The sequence below is a fragment of the Chelonoidis abingdonii genome, chromosome 25 (assembly GCF_003597395.2).
Source record: "Chelonoidis abingdonii isolate Lonesome George chromosome 25, CheloAbing_2.0, whole genome shotgun sequence".
Taxonomy (NCBI): domain Eukaryota; kingdom Metazoa; phylum Chordata; order Testudines; family Testudinidae; genus Chelonoidis; species Chelonoidis abingdonii.
This window is the reverse complement of record NC_133793.1, coordinates 8,134,740-8,146,691: the sequence shown is the minus strand read 5'-3', so window position 1 is coordinate 8,146,691 and position 11,952 is coordinate 8,134,740. Positions and strand designations below refer to the sequence as shown.

Here is an 11,952-nt window from a genome sequence, read left to right as displayed (position 1 = left end):
CAGATGTAAATGGGGCTTAGAGCAGTGGCTCTCAAGCTTTCCAGACACCTGGACCCCTCTCAGGAGTCTTTCCCTACCAGTCTGTGATTCTATAACCATGTGCTTCAGCCACAGCTACAAGCCTTGGGCTTCAGTCCCCTCCCCTGTGCACAGGGGCCGCAGGGAGCTCCAGGGCATGGGATGCTGGATCAGAACAGGGCCGCAGGGGAGCGCTCAGCCCGGGACTAACTGCCAAGGCCGCGCCCCACTAGCACGGAGCTGACGCTCGCTAACGACACGGCGGAGTCTGCAACTGGCAGCTGCGCGACTTGCGTCACGTGCTCAGCAGCTGGAGGGGGAGAGGTCACATGACAAGGGGGCGTCTGTCACGTGAGGGTCCCAACATGGTGGTGGCCAAGCGGGCGCTTCCGTGGTTGGCGGCTTCGCTCCGCCCGGTGAGTGACTCCCCGCCCCCGCGCCGGTCCGGGCTCCCCCGGCTGCCCGCGGTCCTCGGCCTGACTTGGCCCTGTCCCCGGCTGCGGGCTGCCCAGCGCCCGCCGGGGCCTAACTGGGCCCCAGCCGCTGCACTGGGGGCCCCGGGCTGCCGCCCCTTCTGCTAAGCTAATGGCAGCGCCGCGGCCTAGCTCCTGTGCCGCCTTCTGTGGAGAGCTCGGGGCCCCTCTGCGCTATGGAGGCCGCGGGGCCACGACCGCACCGTAGTCCAGGGGCTGGCAGCCTTTCGGAAGTGCTGTGCCCGGTCTTTGTTTATTCACTCTGCTTTAAGGTTTCGCGTGTCAGTCATACGTTTGAACGTTTTTAGAAGGGCTCTTTCTGTAAGTCTGTCATATGTAACTAAACGATTGTTGTATGTAAAGTAAATCAGGTCTTTAAAATGTTTAAGAAGCTTCGTTTAAAATGAAATTAAAATGCAGAGCCCCCGCCCCCGGACCGGTGGCCAGGACCCAGGCAGTGTGAGTGCTGCTGAAAATCAGCGCGCGTGCTGCCTTCTGCACGCGTTCCATGGGTTGCCTACCCCTGCTGTAGTCCTACAGTGGCGGACGGGGCTAGTTAATCAACTCTCTGAGAGGCGGTGGGCAGGAGAATCCCTCTCTTGACCTAGCTGCCTCTACGCCGGCCGTTAGCCTAGCTACAACACTCAGGGCACTCACTTTTTCACAGCCCTGAGCAAAGTAGGTAGCTTGACTTAAGGTTAAGGTGTGGACCTAGCCTAACTCTGAAACAGTTCCAAATGTACACAGTGGTGCTGCTCTCACTGCCTGGTCACTGGGACCAGGGATCAGGTATTTAGTTATGGGCTTATTGCGCTGTCCTCTCAGCTCTTCCGGTCCTCTTTAAGGAGAGACTGCTGTATAAAGAGTAGGTCTACAAAGGGCCATGCTGGCTGCTTAAAGTGTTGTCAGCTCTTTTGATTTCATCACGAGAGTCATGATATTTGGTGGTAAGCTCTGGTTCCTGGATTCATATGTGTGTGTCTCAGCTATTCTTTAAAACAAAACAAAAAAAAGAAGTTTTTAGTTCTTGTGGTTGCAGAGAAAAGCCTGAATATGTGACCCAGATTCCCCTGAAAGGCTCAGAAAGCAGAAGGCAAAAACAAAGAACACCCACATTTATTATTTTTATTAAAAACTCATGCTTTTGGGAATTGACTCATGATTTTTGAACGTGTGGGAACAACAGTATTCTGATACCTTTTCTATGTTTCCTAGTATGTGAAACAATCATAGACACAGTTAATGTTATGAAAAACATGAAAAATTGTTCACCTATGTCTTTTGTAAAGGGTCTTTTTTTCCTTCTCTGTCTGTCTTCTGTGTAGGTCAGCTCTACGGCAGCTGACTCCCTTCCCAAACAAGTGAAAATAGTTGAAGTTGGCCCCAGAGATGGATTGCAAAATGAAAAAGTAAGAGACTCTGCTCTCTGTGCCCAGCTTATGACAGAGAGGGTGTTGTAATAACTTGTTGATTTAAGGTTTCAACATTGTGAGTCTGCTGTTTCAACACTACCCTGCATTACTTGATTGTCCCAGTCAGAATATTTTGGTAGCTCACAATCTCCTCCTCCCCAAAATCCTCTTACATTTTTCTTCAACTTCCAATAGATTTATTGCCATGTAAATTGCGAAATGCGTTTTGTTAGTGAGTCCATTTGCCTTTGTTTCTTGAGGCATTTAGCCTAATTTAATTTCTGTTATACCTCTCCTATGTGTATATTGAGAGGATGATATAATTAACTCACAGGTGAGCTTGTCTTGTATTTGTATTACAAATTATGTTGAACTAGAATTCCCTCTTGTATTCAAAATGGATTTTAGTGTCTGCTGCAGGAGGTTAGTCTGCTACTGCACTGGTCCTGCAAAGAGTTAAGCACATGCATAACTTTATGCACCTGAGTAACACCACTGAACTCAGTGGGTCTACCCACATATGTAAACTTAAGCTTTGCTTACAACTCTGCAGTATTAGGGCCTAATATCTAGTGTAATTAAATTCCTGAGAGAGAACAGAAATAAAACTACTGAGGACATATGCAAGGCTGCTAAGCCAGGGGGTGTTACGTTCTGTCTTCAGTCAGTTGCTTTGTTTACCTATTAAAAAAATCTATCAGTGCTAAATAGTAGGTGAGGCGTAAAGTCTGTACAACCTAGGCAGCAAGAGTGAGAGGTTTGGTATAGCAAAAACTCCATTGTTAGCTTGTTGGGAAAGAGCCACGTTTTGTGGCTGTGATGACATAACTGTCATATATCTCCTATTAAGGGGGAAGTGAGACTTCTTTTCAGCAGTTCAACCAGAATCGATTGTAGTGCACAAAGTGAAGGGATGCCCTGCATGCACCACAACCACACTTAATAATGGCTATTAACTCAATTGTAGCTGAATTCATTGCAGCCTCATTGCAGCCCGGCTAGGCAAGGGCTAAAGCTCGGCCCTGTTGATTTGCTTATCTTGTGGTTTAGGCCCTGTTCTCACAGGCCAGACCAAATTTATCATAGCCCCTTTCAGCCACTGCTGTTTACAGCCATAGTTAAATTCTGTTGCTTTGGCTGTACAGACAGTGCCTTTGCTTCAGGGGGAATTAAGAGCAGTCTGCAGGATTGGCCCGTTAATTATCTGTGTGATTGGCTTCTACTTCTGAGGTTGTTCCATACAACCATGGCACAAGTGTTCTGCTTTGGATGGGCTAGCAGCAGAGTGAAACTGATGGGGATTGTTGAAAAATCTTCTCCAAATTCTGAATAGTACTGTGCTTAGAAACTCCTAGAATAAAGCATCACATTTTACTTAAAGATCATGTTATGATAGATAACAGAACAAATCCTTTGATAAAGTAGATCTGTATTTATCACTGTTAATTTCTTCTGGGAAAGGGGTTTTTCAGCCGATGTATAATCTTTTGTAGTACAGTATTAACAAGATTTGTTGTAAAGTAACTTTAATCTAGGGATGTTTCTCTTTCCTTCCTGTAGAATATTGTCCCTACACAGGTGAAAATCAGCTTCATTAATATGCTGTCCGAAACAGGACTCCCAGTCATAGAGGCTACCAGCTTTGTTTCTCCCAAATGGGTTCCTCAGGTCAGTAGCTGGGATTATGCGGGGATTTTGTGTGATCATAACGTGGATTTCAATATGGTTGCAAAAAATTAGCTGTTAGTCTGTTAATGTTATCTTTTACATTGTTAGATCTGGTCTTAAACTTTCCTGAGTCTGGAATAACCTAGCATTGCTTCACTGGCCTGTTCTCTCTTATAGTTAGATCACTTTTAGCATTTAGTATTATTTTGATTATGGTAGGCCGAATAATATGTGTATTATTATTTGTATAAGGGATTATGGTTTTATGCAGAACACTGTGTTCACACATAACAAAGAGTCCTTGTCCCAAAGAGTTTGCAATCAAATATAAGACGAGATGACAGGTAGGGTCAGGGAGCACAGGGTGGTAATAAGGCAGTTATGACTGATGTAATATTAATAGGACAGACTGGAGCTTCCCTCTGAACCCCAGTGAAGAATAAATGCAGACTCAAATGGAAACACAAGAAAAAGAGCACAAGAGAGCCCCTCCTTGAGAGGACGACTCTTAAGTGATCACTTTAAAATATCTCCAGTGTTTCCAGTACAATTTTGTTTAGCTTTTAAAGAGCCATCTCTTTAAGTCTTGATTTTTTTGCTAATCCTTTGGATTCTCATTTGAGACATGGTCTTAAGAAGCTTTTTTAACTCACTGGATAAATAACCTCTTTGTATATTCTAAAGTTTTTCTCCATTTGCTGGTTAGATGGCTGACCACACAGAAGTCTTGCAGGGAATTCAGAAATTTCCTGGTGTCAGCTACCCAGTACTGACCCCTAATCTTAAAGGATTTCAAGCAGCGGTAAGAGAAATGTATCGTGTTTAGGATCTGAGTTCTCTAGTGTGCATTATGCATATTATTATCTGGGTGGGAGCACTTCAAACAAGAGGGAGATAGGTAGAAATTGTACTTTATACATTTCCTCTGTTTTTTGTTATATCAAAGTGCAGCAGGCAGCTCTTTTAGTTTATCTAAAGAGGGTCTTTCCTAGTGGGTAACTTGAAACATGCCACTTATAATGCAAAAATGTGTGTTCTTGATTCCTGCCCCACCCCCACTTCTGTTGATCAGAAGTGGTATTTCTGTCTAAATAAACCCTTCTGTCCTACAACTGAACTTTGGCAGGATATAGTGGAAGCAAAAGTAGCTTTAGTGCTGCATTTATGGCTTTGCAATCATTTCCATGACACTCTCAGATGTCGCAAACTAAGGATTATGTTTTTGCTGTGGGGTGAATTGAGATGAGAATCTGATTTGTAAGGGAGAAAGCTGTTTGATTAAAAACAGACAGCTTTAGAAATTGCAAAGGGTCTACAGAGCATGGCTGACTAAGAAAATTAGGGGTTTTTTCAACATACTCTGTATAAAATGTCTTTGTGAAAAATTGTCCTGAGGGAAAAATACATTTGAAAATTGCAAATCCTATAAAACCAATAACCTCAGTAGAATAAGGTTTTGTTCCAGTAATGATCTGTAACTTCACCTCTGGAGTAAATAGCTTTATTCCTTCAGCGTATATCTGTCACTGGTACAGGCTGCTACAGCCGCACAAATTCTCATTCCATTGAGGTTATTGCTGATACATACTTGTTTGGCAAAATGTGAAGTGGCAGTATTATCACATAGCTCTACCAGCGATGTGCAAGAATCCAAGCTCCACAGTAAATCATGCAAGTATAACAAGAAGAATATTGACCTGTCCAAGGCAGCCAGTGATAACACTGAGCTTAACTGCTTGGTGCTGAGTCAGTGGCAGCTGAGGCCTGTTAGTTGGATTTGACATCAATGGGAGTGGAAGATGCTCAGCACCTTGCAGGATCAGACCTTTCACAAGTGCTTTATTAGCAGCAGCAATGAGTCCTTCTGTTCTTTCTCATCTCCCTGTTGGAAGGTGGCAGCAGGGGCCAAGGAGGTGTCTATCTTTGGAGCAGCCTCTGAACTCTTCACTAAGAAGAACATTAACTGCTCCATAGAGGAGAGTTTGCAGAGGTTCAGTGAAGTGATGCATGCAGCAGGAGAGGCCAGTATTCCAGTCAGAGGGTAAGAGAGCCCAGTGCTATATCAAAGCAGTTTGTTAACCTGTGCTAATGATGTCAAACCATATAGGAAAAGGAAGATGACTGAGGTGTGGGCAGGCTAGAAGTACCCAAGGCTAATATGATTGGGGAGGTGATGACCACTTGACTGTAGTTGGTGCTGCCTGCCTGACTTTGGAAACAAAAGAACCCTAATCCCCTTTCATTGACCAGATACCATTATTGAGTAATCTTCCTCTCTTCTACAATGGTCAAACCCTGCTGAGGTCACTTTTAAGAGTAACTTGTCCTGAACTGAGCTCCTGGCGAGGAGTACTGTACAGCATATGACTAGGTCTCTCAAATTCAGTTCTGTCAGAGCTGTGGGATGCACGTGAATAGGTCTCAAATAATAAAATCTTCCTTGCCCAGTGGAAAGCAGATTTCACTGCTGTTAAGCTTCAGTTTTCTTAATGTTTTAATTAAATCTTGGGATCTATCAAAACAGTGGTTCTCAATCGGGTACACAGAGGGCTTCCAGGGGGTACATCAACTCATCTAGAGATTTGCCTAGTTTTACAACAGGCTACATAAAAAGCACTAGCAAAGTCAGTTCAAACTAAAATTTCATACAGCGACTTGTTTATACTGCTCTATATACTATACGCTCAAGTGTAAGGCCTATATTTATATTCCAATTGATTTATTTTATAATTATATGGTAAAAATGAGAGAGTCAGTAATTTTTCAGTGTCCTGTGGCACTTCTGTATTTTCATGTCTGGTTTTGTAAGAAAGTCGGTTTTAAGTGAGGTGAAATATGGGGGTACACAAGACAAATCAGATTCCTGAGAGGAGTACAGTCGTCTGAAAAGGTTGAGAGCCACTGTACCAAAGGATCCAGAATTACATCAGTTAGTTTTCACACACACTCCCTGCAATGTGGTGTGAAGTATTCAATGGTTAGCGGAGTGCCTGACCCCAGTAATGGCTGCCTGTTTCTTTGTGCAGAGGGGATTATTATGGAGACCATAAGCCTTTGTCCATGGAATTCCACCCTTTGGCTTTTGGAAAACTCGTAAAAATTTCCCATTATTTAGAACGCTGCATGTACTGTGACTGACTTAGCCTCTATTTTATTCCCCCACCACCTCCAAATTCCCCCTGCTAATCTCAGGCTTTCACTGCAGGTATGTCTCTTGTGTTCTTGGTTGTCCCTATGAAGGAAAGATTGCCCCAGCTAAGGTTGCAGAGGTGAGTACAGCATAAATGTAGCCAGAGGCTATCTGCTCCTCTGTATGCTTGGGACAAGAATCAGGTGCCCTGAGCTGCTTGGTGGTTTGCTTTTTGCACGAGATAGAATAGCCTGCTGTTTGCTTGTGGAGATGCACCTGGAAATTTAATGACCACATCTCCCACCGAGAATTAGGGATGTTCTTGCCAATTGCCAGCTCAGTGAGGAAGTGAATGCTAAGACAGATTTAACTGGAAGTGGTATTCATCACTTCTTGTCCTCAACTGTGCATATCTAGTGTTCCTGGGTGCAGTCTAATGATTGTTCTGTTCCACCCCAGAGGTGGCTGCATTTTTCAGGGCAAGTGAAACGATCCCTCTCTATAGCGTGTGTCTCAATTTGTGAAGTGCTTTGGGATCCTAATAGCGAATCTGTTTTCTCAGTAAATGTGTCATTTTGGGGGCAGGTATCCAAGAAGATGTACTCCATGGGGTGCTATGAGATTTCCCTGGGTGACACCATTGGTGTTGGGACCCCTGGGAGCATGAAGGAAATGCTCTCTGCCGTCATGAAAGAGGTACCTGTTAGGGCCCTTGCTGTTCACTGCCATGATACCTATGGGCAGGCTCTTGCCAACACCTTAGTAGCACTGCAGGTAAGTGTTCCTCTACTTCAATGAACAATATCTGTGGGTTTTGTCTCCCCTCATGTGCTGAGGGTCTTTCACTCTCCCCTTTCCTGTGTGTACCTGTGTAGGTATATATGCAAACCAAGAAAATCATGGTGGGTGTGAGTGGAAACTGTCACAAGTCCCGTAGTTGTGCCTCGGTTTGGGTCAGGTACATCAGCACCTGGGGTTCTTCACCCAGTGGGATCCGAGTAATGGATTATGCTGGGTTCCATATGGGCTGCAGTAACTAGACTCAATGTTCTGTGCAGTGAGTAGTATCTGAAACAAGCGCCTTGGTAAGTTTGCTGCAGCCAGTGCTTTGCTCACAAATTACAATAGTCTGTCAAACTGCTGTAGCGAGGGAGGTGTTACTAGCACCTCACGGCCCTGAGAATGAGTTAATAGACAATCAGGCATATGCGCAAACTAGTATAGGATGTTTCTGTTGGAACATCATTGATACGGGCTGGTCTCATATCTTGTGACACATGAGAGTAAAACAAGAGTGCGCTGCGTGCTTCACCTATCTGGGCTGGATTAGAGACCAGACTAGCGATTCTCAGGACTGTCAGTTGCCTGGATTTGGCTGCATTTGCAGCACAGCTCACCCCTGCCCAGCCAGGAGCGAGGGATTGACCGGGGCACAGTCCAGAATGCCTGTTCAGTTCTGTATTCAAACTTTTCCCCAGGCCAGAGGATGCTTGTACCTGTGGCCCATACGTGGGCAGTGTTGTTGCTCTGATTTACAGTACGATGGGACCAGAGCTGCAGACAGTTTTACAGCTGCCTGTTTTATATTCAGATGGGTGTGAGTGTGGTCGATTCCTCAGTTGCTGGTCTCGGAGGCTGCCCGTATGCACAAGGAGCATCAGGAAATGTAGCTACAGAAGACTTGGTGTACATGCTCCATGGCCTGGGGATTCATACCGTAAGTACAGCGGGCTCACAGCTGTCGTGGCACTGCGCGCTCAAACTGCTCTCTCTAATGGGGCGTCCATCAGGCCTCGATACGTGGCTTTGAAACTTAACCTACAGACACCCTGACTGCCAGACGTAGCTTCCCCGTACTCGCGTGGCTGCCACACAAATACAGCGAGGCTCTGTCTGGCTGAAAGAGCCCTTGTCTGTCACAGCAAGGATAAGGGAATGAGTTGGAAGCAGGGAGCCTGGGCTTGGAGGTGTTAAAGCAAACAGCCAGAAAACCCAGCCCACGCTGAGCAGTAATAGGGAACGAACTTCCTACATGCCACCGTTCTACGAGTGCACAGGGGAGAGAATATGGGGACGTCTGATCCTTGTTCTGACTTCAAAGATCATTGTGTCCCTTCTCCTGCCTCACTTCCTCTGGATTTAGCCTCGCTCCTTTATGGTGCCTTTGATTTTGAGCTTCTCACTCCCCCCTTTTCCCTGAGTGCACACTAAGGAATGCAGGACTTTAAATGCCGCTGTCAGAGCTGCACTAGTGAGCAGTTGCCGAGAGTCTTACCAAAACAGCAGACCATTTTCCGAAAGTGCCCACCAGTCTGGAACGTGGTGGTGTAGTTGTGCAGCCCACACAGCAGGCGCATGTACAAACTGTTGTATTTCTCTCTCCTAAAGGGAGTGGATCTACAGAAGCTGATGGAGGCAGGTGTGTTTATCTGCAAAGCACTGAACAGAAGAACCAGTTCAAAAGTGGTTCAGGCTTCCAGTAGACTGTGACACGGATCAGTTTCTCCTTCGACAAGTCAGTGAAGAAAGCTGCAGCGAGGATCTGGAGTCTTGCCAAGTTTACATTTGCTGTCTGGGTTGTTCTTAAATATTCCCTTTTCAGTTTTGGACTTGGTGCGCGGGAGACTATATATAGTAGAATCGGCAAAGAAATGAAATAAACAAGAATGCTATAGCCAACCTCGATGAACATCTTACACATCTTTAAAGAGAGGGGAGCTGGCCTCTGACAGCACTGTCATGAAATGGACAAACTTGTATCTGAGGGAAGAGTAAGGGACACACCGTTGCTTCTATGCAGAGAACAGAAGGCGGTAGGCACCTTGGAAATTTCTTTGAGCTTTCTTGATGAGGGTAATGTTTGTTTGTTTTTTGTTTGAGGTTAACCTGGAGCTCAGAAGAGCATCCACTGAGGTTAATTGTCATCATAGGAGTAACACTACAGTGCACCCAGTTAGAGCACTTTCCTTGGATCAGACATGTGCTAGCTTCTCCGAACACATGGAGCAATCCTCTCCTCGCATCACAAGCAAAAGTTACGATTGAAAACGCAAGGAAGCACCTTCATTCTGTAAATCGGAGTGAATATCAAGGGTGCAGATCCAGCTTTGGATCTTAGCTCTTAGTATTCAGTAGTGGAGGATGGTATGGGTCATAAGATGCTTTTCAGTTAATTGTCAGTTGTGTTAGGGAAAGATGCAGATTTTATCATCTGAAATATTAGAGTAGCAGAAATCTGGTGTAATTAAACCGAGGGGGAGAACAACTTAGTTTTAAATGTGTGGCAGGAAATCATATCAAGATAACTACTGAGTGAGCAGCCTGCTAATGGGAGAGTGTAGAAGAAGTGCCTTATGGTTACTGCTCTGCAGAGGGAATCTAGACCTCATTGCACCGTGACACCCTTCTGTCAACAAAAATTACTACATGACCCCAGAATGGGGGACCGAAGGCTGAGCCTGTCCGAGCCCCACTGCCTCAGATGGCTGAGCCCCCCCACCCTAGGTTGGGGGGCCAAAGCCTAAAGGCTTCAGCCCCAGGCAGGGAGCCTATAACCTGAGCCCCACCACACAGGGCTTCAGCTTTGGACCCGGATGGTGGGGTTTGGCTTTGGTCCCGGGCCTCTGCAAGTCTTAGCCAGCCCTGGCAACCTCAGTTTGAGAACTGCTGATCTAGACCAACAGGGCAAGAAGAAATTAAACAGAACTAATGTAATTTCTGTACTTCACTTGAATTTCTCATGTCAGCTGGAATTGTCAGCCATTCAGTTTCTACGGAACTCTTATCACTGAACAAATTATTATTTTTTCATAAAAATATGGATTATTAAAAATAGCCTGAGCCAATTACTAATACAGGAAGCTTGTATTGATGGCAGGTGAGCGTCTGTTTCATGGCTAACCTCTGCTCACTATTATGTCCTTCCCATTGGGATGATCTTTACAGCACCTTTTTGCAAAACACTGGAATCATAAATATGTTTATGTAACATCAATAAATTATATTTAAAAATGACCGTGTTCAGTGCCTGTCAGTGTCCAGCTGATGTGCCAATAACACCAGGTAAGTTTAAAAAACACATTAAACTGTTACAGCAGTGGTAATAGTGACATTGGTGCTCCTGTCCTGTAGTGGGGTTCTGTTTTAACAGCTTTCTGTATCTGTCCATGAGACACAGGAATGGAGCATTTTTGGGTTACCACTTGGCTTTAACTCCTAGGGATGGGACTGTTTTCATAACTGTGCTGTTTGTCAGTCACTGTAGTTCAGCATCAACCCCTTGGCAGTGAATGCCACTAGATGGCAGCAGTTGGCAGTCACAGCAGTAGTTACTCTCGCTCTAGCAATGGAGTTAATGTTGGAATTCAGCAAACTCCAAGGCTGGAGTGTGGGAATAAAATCCCTCTTTTAAACCTTTCTGCAGCTCTGTGGAAATACAAAATCTCTTGTGAACCAGCTGAGGGATTAGAGACAAACCTAGCTGGGGCTCTTTGCTCAGGCTGATTTGTGGTTTAGAGATGGGGTGGGGCACACTCTGGGAGTGGGTGAGGTTGGTCTTTGACTTGCTCTCCTGTGACTAGTGCCTTAGATTTTGAGCTGCCAGCCCTCCAGGATTGTCTTGGAGTCTCCAGGAATTAAATGGTCTTTAATTATGTTAGTCATGTGATGAAATCCCCAGAAACACTCCAACCAGGCTGCAATACTGCACATGGCCCTGCCTGCTTGTGCTGCAGCCTGGGGCTACAAAGGATCCAGCTGCCACCCCATTGCAAAGGGGAGGCTGCAGAAATCCCAAGGCCAAGTCCTGGGGGCAGTTCTGAGTGCAGTACTGCAGGCTTCCACCCCCTTCGGAGAAAGGAATGGTTTCGTCCAATGTACCCCCCCCCCCCCTTTAACAGCCAGGGTGAGTTAGTCTAAATCTTTCTCGCCCTCCACAGGCAGCGATGGTCTGAGCCAATCTAGCTTCCTTCCCCGCCCCGAGCTAAGTGGTTTGATCCAGAGCTCCGCGTTTGGCTCGTTTTGGGCATGTCGCGATCCCGTACCGTGGGGGCGGGAGTGACACGTTCCCATGGGGAAGCGGCTGCGTGTCCGTGAGGCCGGGGTGGGGCTTCGTCTCTTAAAGGGGCCGCGTCACCGGCGAGAGCCGGGAAGAGACCAGACCGCCGCGGTGAGTGACCCTGCCGGGGACGTGGTGGCGGGACGGGAGGGGCGAGGGCACAGCCCGGGGCCCCGTCAAATGGGGGGGTCGGTG

General features: G+C 46.0%; 2 protein-coding genes across 3 annotated transcripts in view; both read left to right on the top strand.

The window, feature by feature from the left end:
* Positions 1–360: 360 nt before the first annotated feature.
* On the top strand, positions 361–10,712 carry HMGCL (3-hydroxy-3-methylglutaryl-CoA lyase). 2 transcript variants are annotated; one of them, XM_032789561.2, is made up of 9 exons: positions 361–434; positions 1,817–1,900; positions 3,464–3,571; positions 4,278–4,373; positions 5,464–5,612; positions 6,777–6,840; positions 7,287–7,475; positions 8,293–8,418; positions 9,090–10,712. In XM_032789561.2, exons 1-9 carry the CDS (start codon positions 384–386, stop codon positions 9,189–9,191), a joined length of 969 nt encoding a protein of 322 aa, XP_032645452.2. In that variant the 5' UTR covers positions 361–383; the 3' UTR covers positions 9,192–10,712. The 2 variants fall into 2 exon arrangements, with proteins under 2 accessions (XP_032645452.2, XP_074916917.1); XM_075060816.1 differs by lacking the exon at positions 361–434 and adding an exon at positions 674–812.
* Positions 10,713–11,737: 1,025 nt separating this feature from the next.
* Positions 11,738–11,952, top strand: part of GALE (UDP-galactose-4-epimerase) — an 11,374-nt gene continuing 11,159 nt past the window's right edge. The window contains exon 1 of the mRNA XM_032789559.2: positions 11,738–11,868. Within this exon, the coding sequence (XP_032645450.1) occupies positions 11,770–11,868 (99 nt within the window). The 5' untranslated portion in view covers positions 11,738–11,769. The remainder of the gene's footprint in view (positions 11,869–11,952) is intronic.

Coding starts and splice junctions, on each gene's coding strand:
- HMGCL (XM_032789561.2), top strand. CDS start 384: ATGGTGGTGGCCAAGCGGGCGCTTCCGTGGTTGGCGGCTTCGCTCCGC. Junction 5,613..6,776: donor GCCAGTATTCCAGTCAGAGG/GTAAGAGAGCCC, acceptor CTTTCACTGCAG/GTATGTCTCTTGTGTTCTTG. Junction 7,476..8,292: donor ACACCTTAGTAGCACTGCAG/GTAAGTGTTCCT, acceptor TTTTATATTCAG/ATGGGTGTGAGTGTGGTCGA.